Here is a 25592-nt window from a genome sequence, read left to right on the forward strand (position 1 = left end):
AAGGACTGAAACAGTAAATGGGATAAAAGGTATAAAAGCTAAAAGCTGAGGAACTGAGAATTGGAGTAGTAAAACAGTACTAAGACTACAACAGACTAAAACAGTAAATGGGATAAAAGGTGTAAAGACTAAAAACTGAGAGACTAAGAACTGAGGGAGTAAACAGTAAAAGTGTCAAGTAAAATAAGGATAAGACATAAAATAAATTGAAAATAATCAGAAAATCAATTAAAGGCCTGATTAAAAAGGTGTGTCTTGAGCCTCTTTTTAAAAATCTCAACAGTCTCTGCGGCCCTGAGGTTCTCCGGCAGGCTGTTCCACAGTCGGGGACCATAATAACTGAAGGCCGCTTCCCCGTGCGTTTTAGTGCTTACATGTGGAATGGTTAAAAGGCCGGTGCCGGAGGACCTCAGAGTCCACGAGGGTTGATAGAATAAAAGCATGTCAGATAAATTTAAAAACTAATAAAAGAACCTTAAAATCGATCCTGAAACGCACGGGTAGCCAATGCAGCGATTCTAAAACCGGTGTGATGTGCTCCCGCCCTCTGGTCCTCGTCAGCACTCGTGCAGCTGAGTTTTGTAATAATTGTAGGTTTGTGATGCTCTTTTTTGGAAGACCAGAGAGCAGGGCATTACAATAATCTAAACGACAAGAGATAAAAGCGTGCATCAGCACCTCCGTGCTGGCCTGAGAGAGAAACGGGCGGACTCTGGCTATATTCTTCAGGTGGTAAAAACCTACCTTTGTTATGTTTTTGATGTGTGGAATAAAACTAAGCTCAGAGTCAAGGATCACACCCAGATTTTTTACAGATTGAGATGGCTTAAAATCCTTCAATTTTGGAAATATTTTCTCTCTCTGACCTTCAGGACCAATAACTAAGGCTTCTGTTTTGTCCTGGTTGAGCTGTAGGAAGTTTTCTGCCATCCATGACTGGATATCTAGAATACAGTTAAAAAGGGCATCAACTGGCCCTGTGTCATCAGGAGCCACGGCGATGTACAGTTGCGTATCGTCAGCATAGCTGTGGAAGCTGATGCCGTGGCTCCTGATGACGTCCCCAAGAGGAAGCATGTAAAGATTAAAAAGGGTTGGACCTAAAATTGACCCTTGGGGAACCCCACACTTTGTCTCATGGATTCTCGAGGAACACCGTGAGCTTTTTGTTGTCTAGGTTACACCTGATGTCATTTAAAATCTTTAAAAGGGCTGTCTCTGTACTGTGGTTCATCCTAAAACCAGACTGATGCCTCTCTAAAATGTCCTTTGAGTTTAAAAAATCATTTACTTGGTTAAAAACAAGTTTTTCTAAAATTTTACTTAAAAATGGTAGGTTGGATACTGGCCGATAGTTATTTAAAACGCTGGGGTCTAGATTGCTCTTCTTCAGAAGGGGCTTCACCACCGCCGTTTTAAAGGAGGTGGGGAAGACACCCGTCTGAAGAGAGCAATTCACCATATATTAGAGATGTTCCTCAAAGAATCCATAAAATGTTTTGAAAAACGGTGTGGGAATTGGGTCTAAAAGGCAGGTTGTGGGTCTAACTTGGGAGAAAACTCGACCAAGTGTCCTCGCATCAACCAGGACAAAACTCTCCAGTGTCTCCTCAGGTGGAAGCAATGATCCAGGAGTGTTGTTGATTAAAATTTGCTGTGATAAAAGACTGGATCTAATATTATCGATTTTACTCCTGAAGTGGTCTGCAAAGGCCTCGCAGAGGGTGTCAGTCGTTGTTGTGGGACACCTGTTAAAATTACCGTTGGTTAAAAGCTCAATGGTGTGGAATAGAAATTTGGGGTTGTTTTTATTGTTGGAGATTAGTTTTTTGAAATGAGAGGTTCTTGCCTGCTTGATTGTGTTATTGTAGGTTTTGAGGTGTTGATAAAATATTTCTTTATGGATGGTCAGTTTGGATTTCCTCCACCTCCTCTCAGCACTCCTGCAGGTTCTTTTCAGTTTTCTAGTTTCTTCATTTCTCCACGGTGGTGCACGTTTTGTTCGTACAGTTTTTGTGACAAGTGGAGCCACAGAGTCCAGCGTTGACTTTAATTTATTGTTAAAAGTGTCAACAATAAAATCACACGGTGCTGGTAAAATTTCTGCAGGAGTGCTCTGTAAAATCTGGATAAAATTTGCAGCCACTTCAGGAGTCAGGTAGCGTCTCCTCATCGCTCTCACAGGGGCCCCCCGCTGGTTAAAACTGGTGATGTTAAAAAACACGCAAAAGTGGTCAGACACGGCCAGATCCACAACAGAGGACCCACCCACGGACAGGCCATAGGTTATGACCAGGTCCAGGGTGCGCCCTCTGTTGTGGGTCGGCTGTGTGACATGTTTAAAATCCAGACTGTGAAGGAGGTTTAAAAATTCTCTGGACACTGGGTCCGAGGCGTTGTTGAGGTGTAGATTAAAATCACCAGTTATTAAAATCCTATTGTATTTAGCATAAATGATTGATAAAAATTCTGAGAATTGGCTGATAAAAGAGGTGGAGTATTGGGGTGGTCTGTAAACTGTTATGCTTAAAATCGGAGGGCTGCTAAAAACAAACGCATGATGCTCAAATGATGGAAACGTATTAAAAGAGACCTCGCGTGAAGACATTTCGGTCCTTGTTATCGAAGCGGTTCCACCTCCTTTCCTACCCCCCCTTGTAGAAAATAAAAAGTTAAAATGTGGGGGTCAAGCCTCTGTGAGAACAGCAGGTGCATCAGTGCCAAGCCATGTCTCGGTAAGAAGAATACCATCAAGGTTTCTGTCTAAAATTAAATCGTTTATTATAAAAGATTTGTTTAAAAGAGAGCGCACGTTCAGCACGGCCATCTTTATGTCCGCGCCGGACGTGCGCTCATCATGTCTTTTTATAGGAATAATAAAAGCACTGTCACGTCTGGGAACAGTCCTGGGATTCTGTCTGTATGAAATGATGGTGTCAATGGAGTGAGTGATCTGTGATGTTGATGGCTGACATGGGAGTAGTGGTGGAGGGGCATGTATGGTGGGGCGTGCGGGGGGTGAGCGTATATGTGAGTGTGAGTGGGGGGCAGAGTGTTGGTGTGCATGTGTCCTAACCAATAGTCAGGAGGTGGATGTTGCGCAGGAACGGACAGTCAAGTCAATGTTCAAAGATAGAAGCCGGGACCCCTCGTGGTTTGGGTGAAGGCCGTCCCGTTTAAAAAGATGGGGTCTATTTAAAAAGGCAGCAAAATTGTCAACGAAGGGGATACTGTTGCCCAAGCAGTACCCCTTCAGCCACAGGTGCAGCTGGCGGAGGCGGCTGGTGACGACGTCACCGTAGCGAGGTGGGGGAAGCGGGCCGGAGATAATTAGCCGCTTCCCCGTGTCCAGCAGACGGTCCACCAGGAAGATGAAGTCCTGCTTCAGAACCTCCGACTGCTGAAATTTGAGATTGTTGATGCCGGCCTCCAGGACCAGCGTGGAGGCCGAGGGGTGCTGTGCACTCAGCTGCAGGGCCGAGGATGTAACCTCCGCAACACGGGCACCGGGATGACAGAAGGTCCGGCTGTCGTGCACCGCCACGTGCCTGACCATTCACTCTTAGCTTTCAAGAAATATGTAAATATTGCACCTGAATAGTCATCCGTGAATGCTAAGATGTAATCAAACCCATCTTTTGCTCCAGCTAAATTTGTGTGCACAAGTTCAAGTGCAACTTTTGCTTTTTCATCTGCCTCCCTATTTCTGCTCTAAGCAAATTTACCTTGTTATTTCAGCTTAGACATTTCAGTTTTACCTTTAATTTTCATCCCCTCTGACACTTTCCAACTTTAACACATCCTCATAATTACAGTGGCCTAGAATTTCTTGCCACGTTTGATCATCATAACACCCATGACATTGATCAACATCATCTGTAACAGTGCTTAAATAGAACAGTCTATCATACACCTGGATGTAAAATGTTACACCGTTCCTGTGAACAAGTCTGTTCTGACCGTTGCTCCCTGGGACGTCGTTGCCTTGACCGAGAAGATGTCAGCGTCGTTTCCACCAGTTGACCTTTGTCCCTCAGGCGAACTTTGACTGTACCTTTCTTCAGGGCAATACCGCTGATCCTCTCTCCATCAGCCAACTCCAGGACGTGCTTGTGTGGCTCAAAACTGTTAAAGTCCTTGAACTGAGCGATGTCTGATGTGTGACGTGGCCTTGTGTCTCTTCTGTCCAGTTAAAACAGGACAGTTTCATGTTCCCACTGTCTCTTCCTCTCACCTTCATCACACTGTCGTCCTGAGGAAGCGGCATTAAACTTTTCTGTGCGCTCATAGCTCCTCAGCTTTGTTTTAAACTCTGAGAAAGTTAACTTTTCATCACTTTGGGTTATGTGGATTGAAAATGGCTTAAATGAGTCCGGCAGGCCCTTCAGAATCATTGCAATCAACAAGCCATCACTTAAGTCTCTTCCGCATTTCTCAGTCTCGTAATAGCAGTCTCTGCGCGAATGACAATCTGTGACGCTCTCATTAACGCCTTTCTGAAGAGACGTAAGCTCCGTGTACAGGCTGATCACTCGTGGTTTCCCCATTACCAGCGTAATGTTCCCTCAAAATCTTTAGCGCCTTTCTGCCATCATCCGCCGCGTCTCTCATCACCAGGGACAGGCTTTTATCATCCAACAGTTGAATCAGTTCTGCATACGCGTCCTCATTTTTCGCTGCGTCGTCTACTGCACCTTCGCTGGCCTCACCAGGCGGTTCACTCCGTATGGTGCTCTTCAAATTAAGCAGACGCAGGTACGCCAGAAACTTTGTTTCCCACAGCTCCGTCAAAACATAAACGGTTCCATCGACTTCCAAGCTCTTTTCTGGGCCCATAACCTGTTGAAGCTGCCATCATAAAAGGGAAGGAACGCCGACTAAAACTTGACGGAGGAACAAACGCACGTAGCCATCGGTTGCATTTGACCGGCATGCACACACACACTGACGGAGCAGGAGCACGCAGTCATTTATTGATTTGCAACACCTGATTGATTCGCAACACCTGATACAAATTAACCACACTCCCTTAAACAATGGTCAGCGTAAGAGCACGATGCATTCAAGAGCAACAATGTTCAACATTCAGAGCATGAACAACATCCTCTCAGCTCCACTAAACTACTAATTGACTGTTGCCTGGATGGATTCTATGATGCTGAAACCTTAAACGGAAGCTGTCCAAGTGTAACTTGCTTAAGATGAAGACCCTCACAGAGGACTTCATGCATGAGTGTGTGGAGATGCTCCAGGAGGCAGTGGCTCTGAACTATGAGGGGGTCAAGCCAATCATTGATCATTATTGTGAGTAGGTGTGTCATCAGACAATGATGATGCAAATCCAGCTCATGCAGTACAGCATGACTGACCTGAGGAAGAGAAGTGGAGGGTTCACCAGAACACCTTCAGAGCACTGCCGAGGTACCCTTGAACAATGTACTGAAACTGCAATTAATCATATAGGGCCCTGCGATGAACTGGTGACTGATCCTGGGGTAGACCCTGCCTTCACCCATTTGTTTACCCTCCCCGTGACCCCAAAAGGGATAAAGCAGTCAAGATAAGATAAGTACAACATAAAGCACATCTAACCATTGTGAAAGTAGACTGTTATTTAGATGTTGTTTTTTGCAATCTACACCCACCTTCATTCCTTTATTTTCATAATTCCTTCTTCCCTTCCTTCCTCCTCACACAGAGGATAATTATGTCCCCTCCCACTTTGAAACAAATGTCAAAGAAGCCACCATTCAAATATGAAGTATTAACACATAATTTCTCTAAGAGTAGACCAAATGTCTGATCAACTATTAGTATTGAAATGCACAAAGTTTACTGGTTCCAATCTTTCTTTTGGCGACCTGTGATTTAATGCCAATCACTAATGGGACAGACAGCAGGAAACTGCATCTTGAATCAAGTAACAGATGCACATATCTAAAGTAACAACGACGGGAAGCAGGAGGAGATGAGTAATTATGCCACAGAAGGGTCATTCTGCCAATCGGAGCTGCATTCATTGGAGGCTGATTGGAGTTTGGTGCTGGCAGAGTGGCTTCAGCTCGAGCCCATGTACATCATGCAATGTTCTTCAAGTACATACAGGTGCGGGGCAGAGCCCACTCGTGAGATAGTTTTTGGATGAAGCAGATGACCTGGTGCCACAGTTTCTTGTTGTTGAATAGTTGTTTGTTTCTAAGCCAATGATGGATCGCTTGGTGATTAAACATTAACAAAGATTTTAAAAGCAAATGACAGGAAACAATAGTGATATAGGCAGCCTGAAATGTTCCACCATAAATCTGTGCATTCCTGTGTCATAAGGAGCTCGTGGACATGTTTATTAGCTGCTGTCTCAGGGTGATCCCTGGCAGTCACAAACACTGTTTATTAACCTCAGATAATGCTAAGGCCATTCTTTTATTCTGTTCTCTAGGAATTTAATTATTTTGTTAATATACCTAATAGAAACACAGATTTTATTCCAGGGTGCTTTTAAAGGGAATCTGTCATAATTACAAATACAAGTGTTAAGGAGATGGCTAGCAGGCCCAGACTAAATCACAAAATGCATACATGGGAGATGGACTCGGGCTCTTGAATACTTTACTGAAGAAAGTGGCTTTACAAAAAGGTTGTCAGACTGCAGCTACAAACAATTAGACCAATGGATAGGTGCCAAGCCCAGGGACCTATGTGTGCTAGAAGGTAACACGAGGATTTGGGTTCATCATCAACAGCATGGGCGCCTGTCTACCAGCGTTGGAGAGTTTTGGTGTTTTCCCTGGTCTCCACGTTGCCCTGTGGGAGTGGAGAGCATGCGGGACCTGACTCCCGTGTTGGCTCCGCTCTGGAGCACTCTGTGCGCCCCGGAAGACTGGATGAGTGCTTCCCTGCGGTCCAGGAGGACTCCCAGTAGATTGGTTAAATAAATACTAGTTTTTGGACTTTTTATCACTGCATTTTGCCTGCTTTCGGGTCCTGTAAAAAGCCAAAACCCTAACAGTTCCAGGGTTTTATTCCCCTTTTGCAAGCATGAAACATTTTCAGGTATTTCCCACGTTAGCAGATAACACATCTCCCTGTTCCGTATCTGGTAACTTGAGCTGCTTCTCAAAGCGGCGCGGGTGTCTGGATTTTCTAAGCCCCTTTGTGCCACCCTCACACAAAATACTGTTAAGATTTGGGAGTGGTTGGACACCGGCTTTGCTCCAGGCTCAAGTGATCATTGGACAAGGAAGATTTACATTGAAATTTTGATTCTCCCCACCAAAAACCAGCTGATAGATCAGAGCTCCAGCATTGTCTCCTGACGGGGTGAAAGTGGCACGCGGGAGAGCATCGGAGGAAGAAGGCGGGGCTTTTGTAAGTTGCAAGACACAAGGCCCAACTGCCTTGTTAACGGCACAGCATCTCCGACTAGTCGGCTGGAAAACAAAGAAAAACTCAACTGACAGCCGGAGAAAGGCATAGAATCACAGCAAGGGCTGTCACATACCCCTCCATAAAGACAAATCCCTTAGGATCATGTAGAACTTTTCTTTAACACAGCAAAAAAAAACAATATTTAATCTCCTACGTCACTTTACACCTCCTGAAGTCAACTCACTTTGCAATAGAGATGAGGAGCCCCCAATATGTCACGACCCTGGCTCAGAGGGAGGCAACATAAATGACCCAAAACCAAATACTTTGAAGAAAAACCCAGAATTTATTCATATGCGAAACCAAAATCACAGTGATTCCAGCAGTGCTTCCTGACAAAGTGGTGCTGACAGTAGAAACAAACAAGGTCCTTACCCAATGATCAATGGTTTGATATCAGGCCATTACCTGCGAGCTTCTGGCTACTCTCACTCCTTGCAGGCCTGGGCTGGAGTGGAGGTGCTGATCGGTGTGCTACACTGGAGGAATGTGCAGATGGTCCTCCTCTCTGCACATTGGGGTAATGAAGAGCCAGATGGCAGCCACAAGTCTTCCCAATGGTTCATGTTCCTTCACCCAAGTTCTCACCTCCAGTGGCAGTCCTTGGAGTAGCTGTTCTAAGATGGTGCTCTCCTCATTGTTGTCCTTGGTGTGCCGCGCCAGCCGGATCCAACATCGGTAGAGGCCCCTGGGTCAGTGAATAGTCTCAGTGGATTCCCACCAGGTGGGACTATGGTAGATCTGAACTGAGGAGGAGGAAACGGGGACGCCGCACCGGGGTCGCGCGCCGTGCAAGGAGGAGACGCTATCGGTCCGTCCTGCCCTCCATCATCATGGGGAACGTCAGATCTCTCCCCAACAAGATGAACGAGCTGGCGGTGCTGACCCGGCATCAGTGGGAGTACCGGGAGTGCAGCCTGCTGCTGTTCACGGAGACCTGGCTAACCGAGCTAACTCCGGACACGGCCACACAACTCGGCGGATTTACTCTTCTACGGGCAGACAGGAGCAAGGAGAGTGGTAAGAGGAAGGGAGGAGGACTGGCAGTGTTTGTGAACGATGGATGGTGTAACTCATCACTTTCAAGGAGCAGCACTGCTGTAAGGACATTGAACTGTTAGCTGTTAGCATGAGGCCTCACTACCTGCCGAGGGAGTTCACACATGCCCTCGCTGTGGTTGTGTACACCCCCCCTCTGCTAACGCTGATGCAGCCTGTCATGTCCTGCTCTCAGCAGTAAGCAGGCTGCAGACACAACACCCTGACATCCTCCTCCTCATCTCTGGAGACTTCAATCATGCCTCTCCATCATCTTCTCTGCCCAATGTATGTATGTCACATGCCACACCAGGGACAATAAAACACTGGACCTCTTCTATGCCAACACCAAGGAGGCATACTACTCTCTCCCACTCCCTCCCCTGGGCCGTGCTGACCACAACCTTGTACACCTCCAGCCTGTGTACAAACCTCTTGTGCGGATGCAGACTGCTGTAACCCGCACAGTGAAGAAATGGTCCGAAGAAGCCGAGGAGGCCCTGAAGGACTGTTTCAACACAACCCTGTGGGATGTATTCAGTGACGCCCATGGGGAGGACATTGACAACCTCACCCACTGCATCACGGACTATATTAACGTCTGTGTGGAGAACACCGTACCCACCAGGACTGTACGGAGCTTCTCCAACAGCAAGCCCTGGATCACCCCAGACATAAAGGTCCTCCTGAAGGAGAAGAAGAGGGGTTTTGTGTCTGGAGACAAGGAAGAGCTGAAGTCTGTGCAGAGGGAACTGAGGAGGAAGATCAGACAGGAGAAGGACAACTACAGGAGGAAGATGGAAAACCAGCTGCAACAGAACAACATCTGTGGGGTATGGAAGGGACTGAAGACCATCTCAGGCTTCAAGGAGCAGAAGTCCCAACCTGTGGGTGACCGGGGGTGGGCTAACGACCTGAACTTGTTTTTCAATAGATTTGATCAGGTACCCACCCCTCCCCCAGCCCAGTCTCCTCCGCTGCTACCCCGCCACTGTCTGTGCCCTCAATAGACTGTTCCTCCTGTCCCCCTCCCCCCCTCTCATGAACTTCAGCCCACACATTCCCAACACTTCACACTCTGGCCCATGCCCACCCCCCCCCACCAACACCTCCCTGCTCCAGCCTGTCCCTCACACCACACCAGGTGAGGAAAGCGACGGGTCCGGATGGCATCAGCTCCAGGCTCCTGAAGTCCTGCGCAGACCAGCTGTGTGGGATCTTCAGTCACACGTTCAACCTGAGCCTGAAGCTGGGGAGAGTGCCACAGCTGTGGAAGACGTCCTGCATCGTCCCAGTGCCGAAGACACCCTAAGGAGCTCAACAGCTACAGGCCGGTAGCTCTGACGTCTCATCTGATGAAGACGCTGGAGAGACTCATCCTCGATCACCTGCGCCCACTAGTGAGCTCCTTCATGGACCGTTGCAGTTCGCCTGCCAGCCGAGCATCGGGGTGGACGATGCCGTCATCTACCTTCTCCACACCTCCCTCACTCACCTGGGGAAGACTGGAAGCACTGTGAGGATCATGTTTTTTGATTTCTCCAGCGCATTCAACACCATCCAGCCCACGCTGCTGGGGGACAAACTGCAGGTAGCTGGAGGGGATCAACACCTCACAACATGGATTCTGGACTACCTCACACAAAGACCACAGTTTGTGAGGGTGAAGGGCTCTGAGTCAGATCGGCTTCTCTGCAGCACTGGTGTCCCGCAGGGAACAGTTCTGGCTCCTTTCCTGTTCACCCTCTACACCGCAGACTTTTCACACAGTACATCTTCATGTCACCTCCAGAAGTTCTCTGACGACTCTGCTGCCTCAACACTGATGGGGACGATACGGAGTACAGAGAACTTATTCAGGACTTTGTGGACTGGAGCCTGCGGAACAACCTCCAGATCAACGCTGGCAAAACCAAGGAGGTGGTGGTGGATTTCCGCAGGCGTAACAACCCCCCGCCTGCACCAGTGAACATCCTGGGAACTGATGTTGACGTGGTGGAGTCCTACAAGTACCTGGGTGTTCACTTAAACAATAACCTGGACTGGACACACAACACAGACGCCCTTGTTAAGAAGGGCAATAGCAGACTGTTCCTGCTCAGGAGGCTGAGGGACCACTCCTGAGGACTTTCTATGACTCTGTGGTGGGATCAGCCATCTTCTATGGGATGGTCTGCTGGTCCAGTAGCATCACGGACAGGGACAGGAAGAGGATGGACAGACTGGTGAGGAGGGCCAGCTCTGTCCTGGGATGTCTCCTGGACTCGATGGAGGTGGTGGGAAACGGAAGGATGATGGCTAAGCTGTCATCCATGTTAAACAACACGTCCCACCCCCTACAGGACACCCTGACAGCACTGGGCAGCTCATTCAGTGAGTGGCTGCTCCACCCTCGCTGTGTGAAGGAGAGGTATCGCAGATCTTTCCTGCCGGCTGCTGTCAGACTGCACAATAAACATAACGCCCGCAAGCACAATCTGAGTATTATATATTCTGATATGTATATTGTATTCACCCGCTGTACTATGTACAGGTATACATGGGCTGAGTATCCATTTAACTGGATTATTGTAAATATACATCCTCTTTGTATATTCCAAATTCTATTCTTTTCTATTTTATCTTATTTTTCTCAGCGTGCTCTTGCAACAGCACTGTAAATTTCCCCGTGTGGGACAATAAAGGACCTGAATCTGAATCTGAATTGGCTAGCCAGGGTGGTTGGGTGACAGTTCGCAGGAAGTGTAGCCCAAACCAAAGGCCCACGGTGCACCACCAACCGCTTCCTGTGGCTAACCATTTTTCCCCACTCGGTGACACACCTGCTGAGAAACCGACTCTAGTAATTGGCGACTCTATATTATGCTATGTGAAGGCGACCCTAGCAATCACAGTTAAGTGCTTTCTGGTGGCCAGAGTGGGCGACATAGAAGCCAATCTAAAGCTGCTGGCGAGAAGTAAATGTAAATTCGGTACACTTATTATTCACGTCGGAGCAAATGACACCCGGCTTCGTCATTTGGAGGTCACCATAATTAACATAGAGTCGGTGTGCAATTACACTAAAACGATGTCAGACTCCGTAGCATTCTCTAGTCCCTTCCCCAATCTGGCCAGCGATGAAATGTTTAGTCGCATGGCGTTGCTTCGTTGCTGGCTGTCACAGTGGTGCCCCAAAAACGAAATGTTATGGAGATAACTTTAGGCTGCACTGGGACGGATTGTAACCTTAGAACTGTCCGGAGTGAACTGGGTACATGAGGGATGAACCGACAAAGCATGAAGATTGCCCACCTGCTTCACCGAAGTCAGAGCAAGAAGAAGTGCAGTCTTAAGAAAAAGAAACTTCATATCAACAGACTTAATAGGCTCAAAAGGAGAATCATAAAGAGCATCTAGCACCAACGGCAAATCCCATGAGGGAACGCTGGGCTTAATTACAGGTCTTAACCCGCAGACTGTCAGCTGCGGCCCTGCCCTTGGGTCCTCTTTCGCCCCGCACCCCTGTGGCCAATCAGCGCCATCACGAGGCCCTTTTAGGTCCCTGCTCTACGCTGCCTCCCTGCCAGATTGTCCTCTGTAGTTCACATGAGTAGTTCTGCCTGCCTGTCTGCCTGGTCTCGACCCTGCCTGACGATCCTATCCTGCCTGCTCCCCGGTAAACCCGACTGCCTTCTGTTCCTGACATCGCCCGTGGATGGACTCGCCTGGTCCCTGCTTCCCAGCGGGTCCAGCTCTGCCTGCCTGTACAACCCTGACAATAAAGCGGTGTTTAACCGAACTCTGGTATCGCTCTTGCGTTCTTGTCTGGTCCCTGACAGTACAATCTGGTCAGCAATGAACCCAGCAAACAACCCGTCCCTGCTGGACTGTCTGGAATGGATCGAACGGATTCTGCAGCAGCATGAGGAGGCGGTGGCGGCGTCCGCCGCGGAGATGAGACGTGCCGCGGAGGCAAACGAGCAGGTGTTCGCGGCGCTCTTCGAACAGCTCTGCCGGCTGTCAGCGCGCCACCTCCCGCTCCTCCCGTACCAACGTCAGTTCCTGTGTTACTGCAACAGGGGTTGGCGAACCTGAACGCTATGAAGGCGATCCAGAGACCTGCGATGCCTTCGTGGTAACCTGCTCCCTGCTGTTCTCCCTGCAGCCCTGCAAGTTCGTGACGGAGGCTGCCATGGTAGCTTACACCATCACACACCTCATTGGACGGGCGTGGCTCTGGGGAACGGCCGAGTGGGAGCGCCTTCAGAGGCCTTCTCCGCTTTCGCTGCCGAGCTCCGCAAGGTATTCGCGCTGGGGAACTCCCGGTCCTCAGCAGCACGTCAGCTGCTGGCGTTCCGCCAGGGAGAGAGGTCAGTGTCCGACTACTCCATCGACTTCCGCACATTGGCCAGCCGGAGCAAGTGGAGCCCGGCCGCATTGGTGTATACCTTTCTGCATGGGCTAGCAGCATACATCAAAGACGCGCTGGTGGCCTATGAGGTTCCCGGCTCCCTGGATGGGGCCATTGAGCTGGCGATCTGGGTGGATCTGCGGGTTCAGGCTCGTCTGCGGGAGAAACGCCAGATGAGGCAACTCGCGGTGGCAGACAAGTTCCCGACGGAGGCCGCTCCTCGGCCAGCAGCACCTTCTGGAGAGGAGGAACCCATGCAGCTTGGCCGGACTCGCCCGGTCCCTACTTTCCAGCGGGTCCAGCTCTGCCTGCCTGTACAACCCTGACAATAAAGCGGTGTTTAACCGAACTCTGGTGTCGCTCTTGGGTCTGGTCCCTGAAGGCGGACTCCCTTTAAGAATTGCATGGTCAGAGGGTGAGCACCTGGCGTAATCCCATTAAACCCGACATGACAGGCAGAAATTGCTGCCAAATAGACCTTAATTGTAGAAAAGGAAAGAACCTTATCCATTAGTTACTGAAGGAATGTTAACGCATTCACAATGGAACACTGAAATGAGAGAATATTTTGGTTCTGGCACCACTTCTCAAATGCCTGACGTTTGTAGGCATAAAGGCCTCTAGTAGATGATGCCCTTGCACTCTCAATCGTCGCCACGACATTATGGGGTAAACCAGTAGCTAACAAGATGGACCTTTCAACAGTTAGGCATGCAGCCGCCACAGTTCCAGTCATGGATGAAGAATCCACCCCCCGCCTAGGAAAGGAGGTCCCTGCAGAGAGGAAGTTGCCAGGGTCTGGATACCAGCAAACTGATAATCTCCGCATACCATGATTTTGCCGGCCAGCAAGGAACCACCAGGATCAGGGAGAGCCCCTGCTGGCGTACTCTCCGGCAAAATCATTTCCACTGGGGAAAATGCATACAGCAGAGTGTGGGACCATAGGTGCGCTAAGGCATCCGTCCCAAGGGGTGCGCTGCGGTCCGTCATGGAAAATAACAGGGGGCAGTGGGTGTTTGTCCTGTAGGCAAACAGATCCACCTCTGATTGATTGATTGATTGATTGATTGATTGGCTGGCTGGCTGGCTGCTGACTGGCTGACTGACTGACTGACTGACTGACTGACTGACTGACTGACTGACTGATTGATTGATTGATTGATTGATTGATTGCCAGCTAGCCAGCCAGCCAGCCACGGATAACCCAGAACCAAGGGAGTCCTATATGCAGAAATGACAAAATATGACACTATCAGGGAATGACTGCCAGAGATTATGAGGGTTACTGGAGCTGTTCTGTGCATTATATGAGCAACCAGAGCAGTGGCTGTTATAGGTGTTGTAAGAGCCTCCAGCGAACAGCCTGAACAGATTGTCTTGGTTTCTGAAGTTGACCTGAGAGGCAAAAATCACACTCCAACACAAAATGAGGCAGATACAGTGGGACTTCTACTTACGAACGTCTCTACATGCAAAATTTTCAGGTTACGAAGCGTCTCAATGGGAAAATATTTCCTCTTGTTACGAAAGAAATTTCAGGATATGACGGTCAAAAATACGCTACTGCTGCTACTCGCAGCTTGCGGAGTTTAGCGAACGCAAACATGCTTGTAGCTGCTCTGCCATTGGCTATCGCCTAGCATCTTCCTGTCATCCCATTGGCTAGGAGGGATGTCAATCTGTACAAGTTTGTGGGTATCCCAGCGTCGTCTTCGTTTAACTTTTATTTATTGTGGATGTTCGTATGTTTGTCCATTAGATGGCGGTGTTACCACAAGTGTTATCGTTCGTTGCTAGTAATGATGGCTAATGTAAGATTAGCCTGTAATAAAGTTTATTTTGTTCCTGGAGAAGCCTTGCACTGAATTCCTACATTTATTGTGCGGTAATCTAATTGTAACATGTATTTGTGTTTTTATGTTTTGATGCATTTTTATGATTTATAAAAAAAAATTATGTCTAAATTTTTGGGGGCTTGGAACGGATTAGGGCATTTACATGGAAAACGCATCTCTACTTACGTAATTTTCAGGTTACGAAACAACTTCTGGAATGAATTAAATTCGTAAATAGAGGTCCCACTGTATATGGCGTTAATGAAAGGTTTGGTTTCATCCTGTGTGGAACCTAGGTCCCTCACTACAGTGACTAGGCCCAGTTTTTTAGCTATGCAGCACAGGCCCAAATAGAATGTCCAAATTGACCAAAATACAAGCACTCACTAGCTTGAATCCTGCGGAGGCATTCCTCAGGGGTCAATCTGGCAAATCCCAGCTGCATTGTCACACTGTTCGCAGGTGTGCGAGCGGAAGAGGATGAGGTGCCGCCATGCTGCTCGAGTGTGGTTGGTGCGTACTGTGGCGGAGGGGATGTCGCTCTCTTAATTAGTTATCCAAGGCAATGGCAAGAGGGATGAGGGCATTTAAGTCACAAGGAGGATCTCAAAGGGCAAGCTCATCCTTTAAGTCAGGGGTGGTCACATTTTTTTCAGCATGCGAACTACTTACAAAATGACCAAGTCAAAGTGATCTACCCACCACAAAAATGCAAAACATCTAATTACATTGTGAAAAAAGTCCATATTCCGTATGAAAGTGGTATGTTTTTGTCTTCTTACTTGGTCCCGCTCCCTCATTCATTTTGATGACCATAAACTTTAGCAATGGCTTAAAATTAGAAGTAATTCGCTGAATAGCTTAGTGCTTCTGACTGGTTGCCCTGTATGTCAATCAAGTAACGGGATTGACGATAGACTGACATCGTAAATTCTGCTGCACTTAGCGTCGTTGTTTGCTCTTGATTGGTCACCTGAATGTCAAATTCAGTTGTCGTCTAACTGGCTGCCCTGTATATCAATCAAGTGATGGGATGAATGATAGGCTGATATTTTTTAATGCCACGCCGTGATCGACCAGTACTACCTCCGCGATCGACCGGTAGATCGACGTAATGAGCACCCCTGCTTTAAGTGATCCTTAAGGCTGTGGAAAAACACTCTCTGAAGAGGCGGTTCGTTCCATCCAGAATCCAGCGCCAGCATCCAAAAATCTATGGAATATTCTTCCTTCAAGAGGAAGAACGGGATTGGTTGCGTGAGTATTGCGTCACTTCCTTCTCCTCCTCTATCGTTCGTTGGTTGCATTGTGCACGGGGTGCCGTATTCACTTAATATTGAACACTTGGTGTGTTGTATTCACTTAATATTGAACCCTTGGTGTGTTGTATTCACTTTACTTAAAATTTTGAACACTTGGGACATTCTAGTCACCTGATATCAACAGTGAGAAACAACCCATATTGAACAAATACAGGGCTTCGCCGATCACTAGCGTTAGCATGGCCTCACCGTCTGTTTCACCCGGTGTCTTTGTCTGTTCAGCGTGCGAAATGTTTAGTTACTCCTCTGCCTCCCTTAGTGAAGGAATAGGTGCAGAAAGTGTAGTTTATTTATGGCTATGGAGGCGAGACTTAGCGAGCTTGAGACGCGGTTCGGCAGTTTGGAGTTAGCTGGAGTTGCGTCAAGTAGCCAGGGTAAGCTAGCTGCTGCGGAGCCGCCTAGCATAGCTACAGCTAGCGGCCCCCGGCAGCAGCCGAGCAGCCGGCTAGCCAGGGCGGCTTGGGTGACGGTTCGTAGGAAGCGTAGCCCAAAACAAAGGCCCACGGTGCACCACCAACCGCTTCCCGTGGCTAACCGCTTTTCCCCACTCGGCGACACACCCGCTGAGAAACCGACCCTGGTAATTGGCGACTCTGTTTTGTGCCACGTGAAGCCGACTCCAGCGACCATAGTTAGGTGCCTTCCGGGGGCCAGAGCGGGCGACATAGAAGCAAATTTATGGCTGCTGGCGAGACGTAATCGTAAATTTGGTAAAGTTATTATTCACGTCGGAGCCAACGACACCCGGCTTCGTCAGTCGGAGGTCACCAAAATTAACTTGGAGTCGGTGTGTAACTACGCAAAAACGATGTCGGATTCCGTAGCATTCTCTGGTCCCCTCCCCAATCTGGCCAGCGATGAAATGTTTAGCCGCATGTCGTCACTTCGACGCTGGCTGTCACGGTGGTGCCCCGAAAACCAGGTGGCCTTTATAGACAATTGGAGCACCTTTTGGGGAAAACCTGGTCTGATTAGGAGAGACGGTGTCCATCCCACAAGAGATGGTGCTTCTCTCATTTCTAGTAATCTGGCTAATTTTATTAGACCCAAAGTGACCTGACAACCCAGGGTCCAGACCAGGATGCAGAGTTGTAGTCTTACACACCTCTCTGCTGCTTCCTTAGAACCCTCATCCACCAACAATAACATATTTAACACTATAGAGGTAGTCTCTGTTCCACGGTTAAAAGTTCACCAAGCACAGAGCAGGGGAGCGGTCAATCACCAAAATCTTATTAAAATTAATACTGAAGCACAAGTTGGAGAAACTAATATCACAATTAAGTGTGGACTGTTAAATATTAGATCTCTTTTGTGTAAATCCCTGTTAGTGCACGACCTGATAGCGGATCATCACATTGATTTATTTTGTCTTACTGAGACCTGGCTTCAGGAGGAGGAGTATGTGAGCTTAAATGAATCTACTCCTCCTACCCATCTTAATTATCATATTCCACGTGTTACTGGTCGAGGAGGGGGAGTGGCAGCAATCTATCACTCCAAGTTACTAATTAATCCCAGACCAAAACATAGCTTCAGTTCATTTGAAAGCCTGACTCTTGGCATCACTCATCTGAACTGGAGGACAGAAAAGCCACTTCTGTTTGTAGTTGTATATCGGCCCCCTGCTGGGCCACATTCAGAGTTCCTGTCTGAGTTCTCTGATTTCTTATCTGACTTGGTCCTTAGAACGGAAAAAGTCATTATCATTGGAGACTTTAATATCCATATGGACGTTATAAATGACAGCTTTAGAAATGGCTTCATTTCATTACTTGAGTCAGTTGGTTTCCTCCAGCAGATAAACCAACCAACTCATAGCTTCAACCACACCCTAGATCTAGTTCTGACTTATGGTGTTGAGGTAGAACATGTGTCAGTGTTCCCTCAGAACCCAGTCCTGTCAGACCATTCTTTGATCACTTTTACATTTATGATTAAGGATTCTTCTATGCTCAGAACAAAGTCTTACTATAGCAGATGTCTTTCAGATAATGCTGTAGCTAAGTTTAAGGAAGTGATCCCTGTGCTGATCCCAGGACCACCGTGTGTTTCCCCAGGGATCAGTCATTATAATCTTAGCCCTGCTGAGGTTGACTCTATTGCTGAAGGTGCAGCAACCTCACTGAGAATCACGCTTGATTCTGTTACCCCCCTGAAAAGAAAACAGTAAATCAGAGGAGGTGTGCCCCCTGGTATAATTCACATATCAGGACCCTCAAGCAGAAAGTGCGAAGACTGGAAAGGAAGTGGCATTCTTGTAAAATAGACAGCTACCATGTAGCCTGGAAAGACTGTCTATTAGTTTACAAAAAGGCCCTTCGCAAGGCTAGAACAGCTTATTTTTCTTCTTTGATTGAGGAAAATAAGAACAACCCCAGGTTTCTTTTCAGCACTGTGGCCAAATTAACCAAGAGTCACAGTGTTTTAGATCCACGTATCCCTTCTTCCCTGAGTGGTGAAGACTTCATGAGCTTCTTCACTGATAAAGTTCTAGCTATCAGAGAAAAAGCTAACCAGGCCATCCCAACAACTGGACCATCACCAGATGTGCCGACTGTGGGAACATACAGGGTCTCCAACGAGCCCTTAAGCTCCTTCAGCCCTATATATTTTTCTGAGGCGTCATCGCTAATTCAGAAATCCAAGACCACCACGTGTCTTTTAGATCCCATCCCAACACACCTGTTGAAGGATGTTTTACCATTGATAGGCAGTTCTATCCTGGACCAGATCAATGGTTCTTTAGTGTCAGGTTATGTACCCCGGTCCTACAAGGTGGCAGTGATTAAGCCATTGCTTAAAAAACCATCACTGGATCCTGATGTCTTAGCAAATTATAGGCCAATATCCAACCTTCCTTTTATCTCTAAAGTTCTAGAGGTGGTGGTGACTCAGTTACTGGAGCACCTGCAGAGTAACAGCCTGTTTGAGATGTTTCAGTCAGGCTTTAGAGCTCACCACAGCACAGAAACAGCACTTCTTAAAGTCACTAATGATCTTCTCATAGCTTCCGATCATGGACTGGTCTCTATGCTGGTTCTGCTGGACCTCAGTGCTGCTTTTGAAACAGTTGATCACAGCATCCTGTTACAGAGACTGGAACATGTGATTGGAATTAAAGGGACAGCACTAGACTGGTTTAGATCATACTTATCTGATAGATACCAGTTTGTCCATGTCCATGGTGTTCCCTCCTCATACAGTAGGGTTAGCCATGGAGTTCCTCAAGGTTCTGTACTCGGACCAATCCTCTTCACATTGTACATGCTTCCCTTAGGGAACATTATTCAGCAGCATGGGATAAATTTTCATTGTTATGCTGATGACACTCAGCTCTATTTATCCATGAAACCTGAGGAGACAGAGAAGTTAGTGAAGCTCTAGACCTGTCTTAAAGACATAAAGTCCTGGATGTCTTCAAATTTCCTCCTCCTTAACCCAGGAAAAACTGAGGTCATGGTGTTTGGTCCTGAACCTCTCAGGGATAGATTAGATCGCATGATCACTCTAGATGGTATCTCATTAACATCTAGTCTCTCTGTGAGGAATCTAGGAGTAACTTTTGATCAAAATCTCTCCTTCAACTCACACATTAAATTAGTCTCTAGAAGTGCCTTTTTTCACTTGAGGAACATCACAAAGATCAGGAAACTACTGACGCAGCATGATGCTGAAAAGTTAGTCCATGCATTTGTTACTTCCAGGCTGGACTACTGTAACTCTTTATCATCAGGGTGTCCAAACAACTCTTTAAGAAGCCTCCAGTTGATGCAAAATGCTGCAGCCAGAGTTCTGACAGGTATTGACAAAAGAGATCACATAACTCCTGTACTGGCGTCGCTTCATTGGCTGCCTGTTAAATTTAGAATAAATTTTAAAAGCCTTCTTTTGACCTACAAGGTCCTCAGAGGCCTAGCTCCATCCTACCTGGAGGAGCTAGTGATACCTTATCAGCCCAATGGACCGCTCCGCTCTCAGAATGCTGGTCTACTTGTGGTTCCCAGAGTTTCCAGGAGTAGAATGGGGGGCCGAGCATTTAGCTACCAGCCCCCCTGCTATGGAACCAGCTCCCTGTCCAGGTACGGGAGGCTGACTCCATCGCTACTTTTAAGATCAGACTCAAAACCTACCTCTTTGAAAAAGCTTATTGTTACTAATTCAGTAGTTCCAGTTACTATCATAGACAGACAAATTATCATACTTAGGGGGTCGTCTAATCGTTAGGTCACATCTTAGTTATGCTGTTATAGGCCAAGGCTGCCGGGGTCCGGAAACATGATTACCTGACAGGCCTCTGTCACTCCACTGGGTCATGGTTTCCTCTCCTCTCCTTTCCTCTCCTTTCCTCCTGATCATCAAGCAGACTAGTTATGCTGATTCTTGTGTAGTTTTTCTGCTTCTCCCCCCCCTCTATTTATTTACAGGTATCGCTGCCCTCGGAGCTGCATAATGACCTCCGGCCCCGCTGAAGTGATTGTGCATCATATTTTTTGTGTGTTTCTGTGCTCTGTGCCTCTCCTCTCCTCTCCTCCTCTCCTCTCCTCTCCTCTGCTCTCCTCTCCTCTCCTCTCCTCCTCTCCTCTCCTCTCCTCTCCCCCTCCTTCTCCTTTTCCTCTCCCTCTCCTCTTCTTTCCTCTCCTCTTTCCCCTCCTCCTCCTCTCCTCTCCTCTACCTCCCCTTCACTCTACTTCTCCTCTCCTCTACCCCTCTCCTCTCCTCTCCTACCTATCCTATCCTCTACCTGTCCTCCCCCTTCTCCTCTCTCTTTACCCAGCCGGCCATCAGCAGGAGGGTCCCCCTACATGAGCCTGGTCCTGCTCAAGGTTTCTTCCTGTTAAAGGGGAGTTTTTCCTTGCCACTGTTGCTTGTCTGGGGTCAGGCCCTGGGATTCTGGAAAGCGCCTTGAAACAATTTTGACTGTATAAGACGCTATATAAATAAAGATTGATTGATTGATTGATTGATTGATTGATTGATTGATTCACTGATGGAGTCAACAGAAGAGTGGCTGCATTGCCAGAACGGTCAGGATGGTCAAACACCCCTTGGAACTCTCTTCAAACTCCCCAAACGGCAACGACCCGAGGATTGCTCGGAATTGCTGGAAAACCAGTGTGCACTAGAGAAGAAAACCATGACACTTGTCCAGGTTGCTTCAGAATGGCCCAGTATTGCTGACGTGAGCGTCTTGGAGCAGGGCAGCCCCTGCACCACTGTTGGCAGACGCTGAGTAAGAGCCAAATCGATCACCCTCGAGATCTGCTGTGCCAGATCAGGAATTACATGTGCCATTGGCAAACAGGCACAGCCTGAATCCCAAATTGCAGACACTGGAGATGGAATCAGGTTCTTGAACACTGTACTGAAGAAAGTGGCTTTAGACAAAGATTGGTGGACTGCAGCTGCAAACAAGTATACCAATGGACAGGATTGGCACAGGACAAGCCTCAAATGGAACAGAGCAGGAGCCAGTGACACTGGTAGAGCTGCAGACAAGAGAGAGAGAGCACAGCTGAGTGAAGACTTACAAAAATTGCTAGTCAAACACAGGTAGGGCCAGGCTGGCACCGAACCTCGGGAAGAAGACGGCTTTTAACTGGCAGAAATCAAGATGAGCAGCAGCTGTGCAGGTAAGGTGACAGGAGAAACCAGCATACTGCTCCACCCAGCCTGGAGGAAAACAGACGTATACAAGGAGATACCAAGAAGACAGACAAGGGGGCAGGAGGGAGACCTGCACCAAGAAAGACCCCTAACCTTAAGAGCAGGATGCTAAATAAATCATTAAACGTGACCAAAGATCCTTTGTTGTGATTTTTTTTTGTATTTGTTAAATTTATGACTTTATTGTTTGTATTTCAACTAACCACTTTTTAAGAAAATTAACTTTGGAATTTTGAGTAATAACCAGAAGTGGCTCCATTTATTTATTTATTTATTTATTTATTTATTTATTTATTACTGTAAACAGGTTAACCCCTAGTTATAGCATGTTCAACTAGGGGTTAACCTGTGGACAGTAAATAATTAAATTTAAAAGTAAATTATTTAATCAAGATATAAAGACATCTTGTTAAAGTTAAACATTTTATAGTCATGGATCATTATCTGTAAGTAATAAAACGATAAATATTTGTTATTATAAAAACAATTATTAATATGATATGTATGAATGAATACGCTTAATTTTAACATGATGTTCATTTTCATCTTCCCTAGGCCATGAAAGTGCTTTCTAAGAAGAAGTTAATGAAGCAGTGTGGCTTTCCTCGTAAGTACGATTTTAATATAAAATGCCCTAATTATTTATTATTTATTATCCAGCTGCAATTTAAAATGTGATGAAGGAAAGACACAACTATATGAACAAAGGAAATACATTTTGTTTGAGGGGCACATTCAACAGGATTTACGCATTTACAAGTTTGTGTGTGTGCATCCTGGCTTCTTGTGTTTATCAGAACACTGAAGATAAATATTGTAAACATGAAAGTCTGCATGCAGAATACCCAGAGCAGCAGTGTAGTGAATATGGGGAAGTTCACCTTTCATGTTAGGAAACAGGTCCTTTTTTATTAGCTACCAGAGAAATTCTTATCTTCTGCTGTTCAAGGGATTTAAAACTGCTAGCAGAAAAATGTCAGATGATGGACAGAGTTTTAAACAGTAGAGTTTTTTTTTTTAACCATGATAAACAGAGGAAATAGAAGTAGCTGCTGGACACTGAATATCACTTCAAATGGAATCAGCTTTTGGATTCTGGGGTGTTATCCACCCATACACAATGTAAATTATTTCCTTAACTCTGTTGGAATATAAATAAGCCAAGATCTCGCCAAGGTGGCCTTAGCCATACGTAGCGGTTGTGCCTGTAAGGAATTTTCCCCTTAAAATCTCCTGAACGAGATTGATTCATTGGAGTGTAACTTCACATGTAATGAAAAGTACTTTTCTTCGACTTCTGATTCTTGGTCAGTATTGATCACGATCAAATGCATGATGTATCGTTTTGTCATGGTATACAGGTCGCCCCCCGCCAAGAGGGCCCAAGGCGACACAGGGAGAACAGCCCAAAATCTTAGGACCTCTGGAGAAAGTCTATCAGGAGATCGCCATCCTTAAAAAACTGGACCATGTAAACATTGTTAAGTTGGTGGAGGTGAGAACATGTGTGTCTGTTGATCATGCTTGTGCTCACAGTTTTAATATCTGTAATGTATCTATTAGTTAATAAGTATTAAGTCACGAATGTTATCTCTGATGTGTTGTCTGAATTAGATTTAGGTTATGCCTATCAGCTAGTATGATCAAGTATCTATTGCTTCTAATAAAATGTTGACAACATGTATGTTCAGGCATCCTGCATGCAACTCATGCTTTTCTTTACCTTATAAAGAACTACAGCAGAACAAAGGCGGCTGATACGACAGGAGAACTTTGTGGAACAGTCTGAGTCTTAGCCAACATTCTTTTGTTTAAATTATCTGTAGAGGGTGATGCTTATGAGAAATGATGAATGATTTTGATTCAAGATTCCCACCCCTCGCCATCCAGTCCTGTTTTTCAGCCTCAGCCAGATGGCGAGGGGACCGCCGGCGTGGTTGGGAGTGGAACACAGGGAGTCAGTGAGTAAGAAATGTGTTTGGCTTGCACGGGTATAGACCATGCCAGAGATATAAAACTGTTGTTCAAGTAAAAGCCAAACAGAGTTTTTCTATGGTAGGGAAGCACAGGTCTTTGTGCTGCCCCTCTGCAGTGGGAAAAGCTGCTTTCTGTCTGGCTGTGCCAGGGTCACATTTACATTAATTATGAGCTCCTTACAGATTCTTCTGACATCACAGTCCAAGAGTCCAGTCCATGTGATTCTGAAACTACCATTCTGGCCATTTTGAATCATTAAAACAGATGCAGAGTTCATAGATTAATTCTAATGCGTCGTCACTTGACACCGGCGGTTGAGAGGAGGAAGTAAAATCAGTCCTGTGTTCACTTCATCAGCTGCGACACCCCTTTAATGCATCTCAACCGCTACATTAGTCACTAACGGTGACTCACAAAGTCCACTGGGTGGCTAATGGCCTGCTTTAGCATGCAACAACAGCTCATTGATGTTCACCTTTTGTTTTAATTTTTAAACCTGTTGTGGTTGAATTCTTTGTCCTGACTATGTTTCAAGTATTAGCTGTACTAGGTGGTGTTACATTGTAATTAAATTGGACAGGATACTGCAGATGGCCTCATGTTAAGTGTTTGTAAAGTGTCAGCAGTCTTGTGTGATCTAAGCAGAGGTCATTTGGTATGGTTGGATTAGTTTAATGCGTCCATTCATGGATGATTGACAGTTGAAGCCCTGAAGCACAAAGTCCTTCTTTATTATTGCACAAACTGTTTTTCTTTGTTTAAATTCTTATTAGACACAGCACATGTTGGTTGAAATGTGACCACAGTACGGCGTCATACTGTGGCAGCAACTAACACAGCCTCAACCACAAATACAAAATAAACCCCAGGGCTCTGAAAGAGAATTTTCATTTACCTCTTCCTATTATGTTTTGAATTTCAAATCTTCACCGTAACACATAAGCAGTAAGGCATAAATAACGGTGATGGATGCATCATCTTGTCATCCTAGAGTCTAAAAATGAAGCAGGTGATTCCCAAGGTAAAAGTGCCTCTATACTGTCATCTGCGGCCTCCTGGCCTGCTGTAACTGTTTCCACCTGCCACAGCTTTTATGGCTTCAGATAATAAATCCAAATTAAACTGTTCTTTGTGGAAAATGATACTTTGCCAGTTTGAGATGTTTTGGCATAGATTTTTGAGGGATTTAGAGTCTTTTTAATCAGAATGAAATGGTTAGTGTTACAGGTTATAAATATAAACATTTTTCTTAATTTAGTCTGAATTTAATTTAGTCAGATTTAAAAGGCTGTGAAGCTGCCCCAGCTGTGAAGAAAAGGGATTATTTTACTTTCTGTGTAAATTTTTCCTGTGAAAGAAAAAGCTGAGTTCTGCATCTTTACTGTATGTTTCTTTCCTAACTGTGCAACTGTTACAGGTCCTGGATGATCCAGCAGAAGACAACCTTCACCTGGGTATGCAGACTACTGTATTTTCACAACCATAAGGCGCACCGTATTATAGGGCGCACCTTCAATTAACAACATATTTTAGAACTATTTTCATAACAGGGCGCACCGTGTTTTAAGGCGCATAGCATAGAAACTGCGTAGTGCCTGTGGTTTCATGACGCATTCACTAGATCGAGCTGCGCTAAAAGGAATGTCAATAAAACAGTCAGATAAGTCAGTCACACTTTATTAATAGAGTACAAACCGGCGTTCTCACAACTCCATTCACTCCCAATATGAATAAACAGCTGTTTTATTATTTTTCCCGAGTGACGTAGTGTTTTCGCGTAACACAGTTCGTTTAATAACAGCGAGTTATAACAGGCAGTGCAACATTTTTATCACAAGTGGATAGTGGAGTTTAATAAATCTTCGATTTAGTGCAACATTTTTATCATGTAGTACCGTTGCGGTAAATCAAACGTTAGTGCAAACACAATAT

The 25592-nt window shown here is 46.3% G+C and overlaps 1 protein-coding gene across 10 annotated transcripts in view; it reads left to right on the forward strand.

Annotated features, from left to right (window-relative positions):
• Positions 1 to 25592, forward strand: part of camkk1a (calcium/calmodulin-dependent protein kinase kinase 1, alpha a) — a 93312-nt gene that overhangs the window by 46905 nt on the left and 20815 nt on the right. For 6 of the 10 annotated variants that reach the window (XM_057055551.1, XM_057055547.1, XM_057055546.1 and 3 more), the window contains 4 exons: positions 22239 to 22290; positions 23045 to 23178; positions 23552 to 23644; positions 25078 to 25114. In XM_057055551.1, the coding sequence (XP_056911531.1) occupies positions 22239 to 22290; positions 23045 to 23178; positions 23552 to 23644; positions 25078 to 25114 (316 nt within the window). Of the gene's footprint in view, positions 1 to 14856; positions 15952 to 22238; positions 22291 to 23044; positions 23179 to 23551; positions 23645 to 25077; positions 25115 to 25592 lie in introns of those variants that run through there. The other 4 variants (XM_057055553.1, XM_057055552.1, XM_057055549.1 and 1 more) reach the window with 2 other exon arrangements.

This window comes from Takifugu flavidus, chromosome 14 (genome assembly GCF_003711565.1).
Source record: "Takifugu flavidus isolate HTHZ2018 chromosome 14, ASM371156v2, whole genome shotgun sequence".
In the NCBI taxonomy this organism is placed as follows: Eukaryota; Metazoa; Chordata; class Actinopteri; order Tetraodontiformes; family Tetraodontidae; genus Takifugu; species Takifugu flavidus.